The sequence below is a fragment of the Lactuca virosa genome, chromosome 3 (assembly GCF_052849685.1).
Source record: "Lactuca virosa cultivar CGN04683 chromosome 3, Lactuca_virosa_CGN04683_v6, whole genome shotgun sequence".
NCBI lineage: Eukaryota > Viridiplantae > Streptophyta > Magnoliopsida > Asterales > Asteraceae > Lactuca > Lactuca virosa.
Window position 1 is genome coordinate 166,783,322 of NC_136428.1, and position 7,872 is coordinate 166,791,193.

A 7,872-nucleotide genomic window follows, 5' to 3' on the forward strand; every position below is an offset into this window, starting at 1 on the left:
ATATATATATATATATAGGCTAGGTTATTCTATTCAAAGTAATTATTGTGTTATTGTATGCATAAATGTAGGCCAATCATTTTATTTATTTTAAGAAAGTGATTAATACATATTATTTAATTAAATATAATTGAAAAATACCATCTAATTTAACTAGAAGGGTATTTTAGTCAGTTAACATTGATTTAATAAAGGAAATTTGCATATTTTGAAGGGATCAAAGATTCTATTAATTTTAAAAATCCGATTTTACAAATTATAAGGTTTTTAGTTCGGACATTCTGACAGAATATGTTTGAGAATGTTCAAAAATAACAAAATTTCTTGTAGAATAACAAAGTTCTCGAACCATCAATTGAAGAATTAAAACAAAAATTACATTAATTCTTATAGAATACATGTAACATTTGCTAAGAATTACATTTATTTTTAAAGAATAAAACTAAAAAAACTTTCAAATCGGGAAAAAAAACATCAAAATCTAACAAAGACACTAATACATTCTAAAAGAATAATGTTGCTAAGAATCACTTTCAATTCCATGGTCCATTCTTCAAGCATCAGCTGCTTCTGTGGAAACAAATCCAATGCATAAATCAGTGAGAAAAATATCCATATTCCATTCCAACAGAATTGGAATTCGTGATTCCGTTCCAACAGAATTGGAATTCGTGATTCCGTTCTGAGAAAAATATCCATATTCCATTCCAACATATCAAAGCCAACTTCTACAATGCCATTATCATCATGTGATTTCTCATGATCCAAGATGCAAGTGCCACCTTGACCTGTACATGAGGTACTTCGGCTACTATTCCCTTCATATTCTTGTATTCTTCCATGACCATTGGACTCTGTATGCAAACTTAACTTGGTCATTAGTTATCCTCACAAAAGTTGATTACAACTTAACCAACCATGTATCAATTTCTCCAGGATTATAATCCCAACCTGCTTCAACCAACAAACAGAACGGACATCAACCTAAATAACTTTTTCAATGTTTCTTATGAAAAAGAGGAGATTTCAAAAACATCATTTACCACTCCCTGAATTTCAATAAAAATGTAAATATCCGAAAAACAATTTCAGAGGAAACACCTAAAATCATAAACATCATTTATCACTCCTTGAATTTCATTTTCACATATACACTGATAAAAACCTAAAATCCCAAAAGCAATTTAAGAGGAAAATCGATTTCAACAACAGGGGTTGGGAATCCTAATTTTTAACAAAAACAAACATAAAAAACCCAATTGGTGACGGTCATCCATGGAGAAGACAACATTAACATATGATTTCAGCATTTGATTTCAACATGAAGACAACATCAGATTTTCAAACAATTCCCTGATTTCAAAAAAAAAAGAAAGAAAAAGAAATCGGTGCTCTGATTTCATGAAAAGAAAGCTAATTATGCTCTGATACTTGAATTTTAGGAGAAACAACAATGATACTCGATTTTCAAGCATTAAACTCGAATCACAGAGCAAGAGAAAAAGAAAACCTTTAGCTGTAGAAGATGCCGGAGGCGAACGTGGCACAGTCGAAGCAAACAAAGGCAAAGTCGGCGGTGCCGGTGGCATTGCAGATCGGACGGAGGCAGACGAGATCGGAGTTGGAAGAGAAAGAGGTGGAAGAGAGAAGTGAAGTCAAAGAGAAGAGGTGTGTGTATGATCGAAATGTCCCGCTCTATGAAGAACACGATGAAGGGCAAACCCACAAAGGGTCGCTGGTGTCGATTTGTTCAATTTAGGGTTTTCAGAATCGGTTTCTAGATAAAGAGGGGAAAGAAATTTAAACCGGAGAGATACCATGATTCTAGGGATTATTTTTGGAAGTTATTAAACAAATGACTAAATTACCCTTATTTATTTATTTAATTATTTAATTTTTTATTTAATTTTGATTGGCCCACATTTATGCATACAATAACACAATACTTAGTTTAAACAAATGAACCTAGCTCTATATATATATATATATATATATATATATATATATATATATATATATATATATATATATATATATAAAGACAATGTTTGTCACTATAAGCTTTTATTATTTATTTATTTTTTATTTATTTAGTAGTGGCTGCTGCATGTCTAGAAAAAATGGTTTCATCAAATTCTCATTGTCAACATCACGTACACAACCTCGAATTCTCATCTCCAAGGGAGACTCTTATGAGTTTTGGAGCACCAAAATGAAGACACTCTTCAAAATGAAGTTCATTTGATGAAGAACAAACCTTTTGCATCTTTCTTCTAATTCTCTGTTATTCTAACCTCATCAATGGTGCCTTCTATGTATAGATCCATTCTCCACAAAATCCCACAGGTCCAGTGATTTGAAGAGTGTCTTCATTTTGGTGCTCCAAAACTCGTAAGAGTCTCCCTTGGAGATGAGAATTTGAGGTTGTGTACGTGAGGTTGACAATGGTGTTCCCTTGTGCCATGAAGAGTCTTCGTACGTGACAAATCTTGTGAAACCCGACTATGATAATAAACTATCTTGTAAACTGGAAACAATAGAGCTTAGAGAAAAAGAAAATCACTAGAAATGTTGCAAATAAAAAGGAGAAACTAAACTATCTAGATAACTAGGCGTTATGTCTAATTCTGTTGAGTCTTCATTGACTTTCTGAGATATTTGAATCAGTCTTCAATATATTCGATACACAAATGTTTTGAGTGCTGAATATAGTATTTAATTAGAATGGCGCTTATATATTAAGTAACTGTTCAAAGATTTGTATAAAATCACATGGAATCTTTAATTTCTAGTGTCCTTTTATTCATTCTAAGATGCCCCGTCCTGTAATTTTGTCTTATTCATATTTGTTTAAATTAAACAATTCATGGGAGGAATTATAATAATGTCATAGATACAATAAACAATGTAAAACAACAACACAAGACATCATTCTCACCTAATACACCATCTATATAAGACATCTCGTAGAACATTTGTTTTTATGTACTTAATCTTTCTAAATCCGACTAACATTGTGTTATTCTCAAGAAGATGATGATTTTGCAAGTGGAGGTGTTTTACATACATTTAAAGAACAACTACGACATAATCTTTGCTGTTCTGCTTTCTGGATTGGTCACAATTTTTGTCACCAAGAAGCTGAGGAAGTCAACGGAAGACATCCCTGGACGCCTTGGTCTTCCACTGGTTGGCGAAACATTTTCCTTTCTTTCGGCTATTAATAGTACCAAAGGCTGCTATGATTTTGTTCGTCTTCATAGACTTCGGTAATCATTTTCTCATGACATGTACTTGTTAATTTCATGCTATTCTTCCTCCACGTAAACAACAAGCCAATTTAGAAAACAGTCAACTTGATCCTGAAAACATCTATTCAGCAAGAACTAAGTGATTTATGTAACCACTCGTATTAGTATAAGTTTTTGAAACAATCATTATAACATCCCCAGAAGAATACCAATATCCTTGGAAAAAGTCATGGCTTTTTACCAGAAATAATACACCTAACTGAGCTTTATGATGTCATAGTTGAAAGACATGATGAATAATTGTTTTTTTCTTGCAAATATGATGCTTAGTTTGGTATTTTACAAGCATAATAGTTGTTCTACAAGACGAAATTTAAGTCAATTACTGGTTATTTTCATGGAGTTGTGAACATGGGTTTGATTTAAGCTGACTGATCTTAACTTGAAATGATGGAAATGTGTATTAAGGTACGGGAAATGGTTCAAGACAAGACTGTTTGGGAAAGTCCATGTGTTTGTTCCAAGTGTTGTGGGAGCAAAAACAATTTTGACAAACGACTTTCAGTTGTTTAACAAAGGCTACATTAAATCAATGGCGGATGCTGTTGGAAAGAAAAGCTTACTTTCTGTTCCAGTCGAGAGTCATAAAAGAATCAGACGCCTTCTTTCTGGTCCTTTCTCCATGGATTCCTTGTCTGTATTTGTTAAGAACTTCGATAAGTTGCTTTCCACAAGATTCAAGAAGTTGGCTGAAAATGGCAAGAGCTTTGTAGTTCTTGATTTCAGCATGAAGGTAATCATTGCACTTAGTTTTTCCCAATAAACAAGAAGTTTAATTTTGTGCTCTTTTTTATTACAATCTTATCATTCAGATAGCATTCGATGCAATGTGTGGCATGCTGATGAGTGTCACAGATGAATCTTTGCTGGAAAAAATCGAAAGAGACTGCACAGCCATTTCTAACGCCATGCTCTCATTTCCAGTCATGATTCCTGGTACTCGATATTACAAAGGCATGAAGGTAGACCCTGTGAATTTATATTTTTTTAATCAAACATCATTGATATCTTCTAACTGAGAAATATATTGATGATACAGGCACGTGAAAGACTCATGAAACTTTTTGAAGAACTGATTACTAGCAGACGTAGTAGCAAAGAGCCTCATGAAGACTTCTTGCAATCCATGTTAGAAAGAGATTCGTTTCCTGATGATGAGAAGCTTGATGATTCAGAGATTATGGATAACATGTTAACATTGATAATAGCTGGACAGACCACCACTGCAGCTGCAATGATGTGGAGCGTAAAGTTCTTAGATGAGAATAAAGAAGTCCAAAATATGTTAAGAGTAAGTAATCTTAGACAATTTATGTCATCAAAATCGATATTATTTGGTATACAAATATGATCATTTTTAGTGATATTACAGGAAGAACAGTTGATTATACTAAGGAATAAACCAAATGGAGCTTTACTTTCTCATGCGGATCTTAACAAGATGTCTTACAGCTCAAAGGTTACAAGCGTGTCTTTTTTTTTTTTTTTTTTTTTTCTGTTCATACCGATCCAGCTATGGCTAATTTAATAAATTTCAGGTTGTGAAAGAGACGTTGAGAATGTCAAATGTGTTGCTTTGGTTCCCTCGTGTTGCGCTTGATGATTGCAAAATTCAGGGCAAGTACTAATTTGTTTTCTTGATAGCTAGAAAGGAATATCTCATGCAATGCTGAATCTTGATTCTTTTAGTGCAGATCTTGAGATAAAGAAAGGATGGCATGTCAATATTGACGCTACTCACATACATTATGATCCGGATTTGTACAAGGATCCTTTGCGGTTCAATCCATCAAGATTTGATGTATCAAATTACCCATCTAATTTCTTCTTTTTAATCAAACTATGTACAAATGTTCATGCAAGAAGAACCAACTAATAAAGCTAAGATGATGGAATTGACAAGACTATGAATGTTTTTTAGGAAATACCGAAGCCATATAGCTATATACCTTTCGGATCAGGGCCAAGGACATGCTTGGGGATCAACATGGCAAAAGTGACAATGCTAGTATTCTTGCACAGGCTGACAAGTGGATACAAGTTAGTTCATGATTTTTTTTTTCTCGTGCATTTGAATTTCCTTAGCTATTTGTTTTCTTAAGGTTTTCATCCTACTCCCTGCAGGTGGACTGTGGACGATCAAGATCTTAGCCTAGAAAAGAAATCACACATTCCTAGACTGAAGAGCGGAGTTCCGATTACATTAACATCGTTAAAAGACGACAGCTGAAAAATCGTCATGTTGAAGGTCACTGTAGCATCTCACCTGTGGTGGGTTATAAGAATTCTGTTTGGGTGTTGTATCCTTTCGGATTAGTTAAATACTGTTGTATAAAAAGAAAGTATGTATGTGAAATTTTTGTAAATTAACCTCAATAATCTTAGAGGTTGAAACAAGTTTATATAAAGAGAAGATTACAAAAATTACTCCTATAGTCAAGGAGATAATTGATATGGAGTATCTGATTAAATAATTACAACTAATATGTCTAATAATAATTGATATGGAGTATCTGATTAAATAATTACAACTAATATGTCTAATAATACAGTAAATCATCCAATATCCCCCCTCAATCTGAATGGTGATGGACCAAGTTAAAGCATAGCACGAATGTAACACCCGGTTTTGAAAGTGTTCGATTGTATCTTCGGAGGCCAAGGATATAACCGTAATATGATGATTCGGTCTTTTATGAATTTTGGATTTTATTTCTGTTGGTTTTCAGGCTAAATAAAGTTGATAGAAGTATAGGGCTTCTCGTTACCTTTTCGTGGATATAAAGAACGTCGAAAACGGATAAGAGATGCAAAAGTTATGACCATTTGAAGTTTAAGGGGTTTTGGGCTAAAATGGGTACGCATGGCGTACCCGGTACTAACGCATGGCGTTCAAGAAAAAAATTGGACACGGACCATGTTGGGAACGCATGGGGTTCGCCAAGGGAACGCAATGCGTTCGCTGGGCAGATTCAACGACTCGTTTTTAGGGTTTGGTCCCTTTATAAGCATCAGTATGGACCCAAACTTCTTCCATTCTTCAGCCTCCATCCTCTCTAACCCTAAGAACGAAACACTAGCCTCCATTTGAGTGATTCTAGAGCTTCAAAGTGATTTATGTGTGTTTTGGTGCTTGAGGAAGAAGAAGAAACTTCTTGAAGAGTCATTGCTTGACTTGGAGCTTTTGGATCCAAGCTTTGTGCACCTAGATCTATCTTTTGGAGGTATAAAGTTTTAACCTTGACAACTCTTTCATGTAGATCTAGCTAGTTGGTTTTTGGTTATGGTTTTGGTCCCTTTATGGTGGTTCTTGTGAGTAGAAGTTACTCTAGAACCTTTGAACTTCATATTTGGTCCTTGTTGAGACTATGGAGTCATAAAGTTTTGATCTTAATAGGTAAAAACCTTCTATACATGATTTGGTAGCCATTTGATGAAGTTTGGGACTTAGGGTTTTCATTTGGGTCCCTATGAGTTATGCTAAATCATAAAGTTGGAAACTTTATAACTTAAGAAGTCCTTTTGAATCACATCTGGATGTTTGGACTAAGATCTCAAGGTAAAAGCTTGCATCTTGGCCTCTTTATGGAGTTAGAATGCTTAAAATCATGATTGGGTCCTTTTTGGACCATGCCAAGGTGCCAAGTGGTCGACTTTATGGATTAAGACACTGATATCGACCTATTTGGAAGTTTTGGACGTTCGGCTTAAGCTAATAAGTCACTTGTGCATTTTTTTTAGTTTCTGGCCAGGAACGCCGTGCGTAAGGCTGGGGAACGCTGCGCGTTCCGACCTGGTGTCCCGGTGGATGGTCCGGTGACGAACGCCCAACGTTCATGTCACCAGAGGACTTTTGGGCTTTTGCACTTGGACTTGGTTTTGGGGTTTGGGCTTTCTGTTTTGGGGCATGTGTGGACTAATCTTCTTGGATTTCCCAGTTAGGACGAAGGAGTTAGGGTTGGGCCTAATTTAGTAAATTGGGCCATTGGTGGGCCATTAGCGGGCTTGGGAAGTCTACCTAGTATTGGGCCTTTCATGTTATGGTTTTCGGCTTTAGGCATGGACCAAATTAGATCAGGGGTAAAATGCTCATTTTACCCTAACAAGGATTATTGGGTCTTGACTAAGTGTTATTTTAGTTTTGATAGCTCGGGGAGTCGAAGGATCAGCAGTTCGGGGATTTCCCAGTTAGCAGCCAGAGGACTATCAGGGGCACTTCAGTAGTGCGAGGTGAGTTTCCTCCTGTTTGAACGGGTCAAAGGCACCAATGGCGGCCCGTATATATATGCTTATTTGTTTTCCGGATTATGATCCGATGTCGGGTGATGCCCGAGGAATGTTTATATGCTTGATGTTTTTGTGATTCTTACATTTGTCGATAGTTGTACGTTTCCGAACTAAGGTCCAATGTCGGGCGGTGCCCGAGGAATGTTTATATGTATGCTTTTCCGGACTCAGGTCCGATGTAGGGTTGTAACATCCCAAAATACGACCCAAATTTTTTTTTTTTAATATTACTAAAAATCACATCGTCGAATGTCAAACATACTAAGAACCATAA

The 7,872-nt window shown here is 35.5% G+C and overlaps 1 protein-coding gene across 1 annotated transcript; it reads left to right on the forward strand.

The window, feature by feature from the left end:
• The first annotated feature begins 2,988 nt into the window (after window positions 1-2,988).
• LOC145162721 (abscisic acid 8'-hydroxylase 1-like) lies at window positions 2,989-5,735 on the forward strand. Its single transcript, XM_079081793.1, has 9 exons — window positions 2,989-3,269; window positions 3,720-4,044; window positions 4,124-4,273; window positions 4,351-4,602; window positions 4,684-4,770; window positions 4,850-4,928; window positions 5,006-5,112; window positions 5,233-5,351; window positions 5,436-5,735. The coding sequence occupies exons 1-9, from the start codon at window positions 3,034-3,036 to the stop codon at window positions 5,539-5,541; spliced, it is 1,461 nt and encodes a 486-aa protein (XP_078937919.1). The 5' UTR covers window positions 2,989-3,033; the 3' UTR covers window positions 5,542-5,735.
• Window positions 5,736-7,872: the final 2,137 nt, after the last annotated feature.

Excerpts from the sequence above, each read along its gene's own strand:
- LOC145162721 (XM_079081793.1), top strand. The coding sequence starts at position 3,034 with ATGATGATTTTGCAAGTGGAGGTGTTTTACATACATTTAAAGAACAAC. Across the intron at positions 4,274-4,350 it reads GATATTACAAAGGCATGAAG|GCACGTGAAAGACTCATGAA; the intron begins GTAGACCCTGTG and ends TTGATGATACAG. Across the intron at positions 5,113-5,232 it reads TCAATCCATCAAGATTTGAT|GAAATACCGAAGCCATATAG; the intron begins GTATCAAATTAC and ends AATGTTTTTTAG.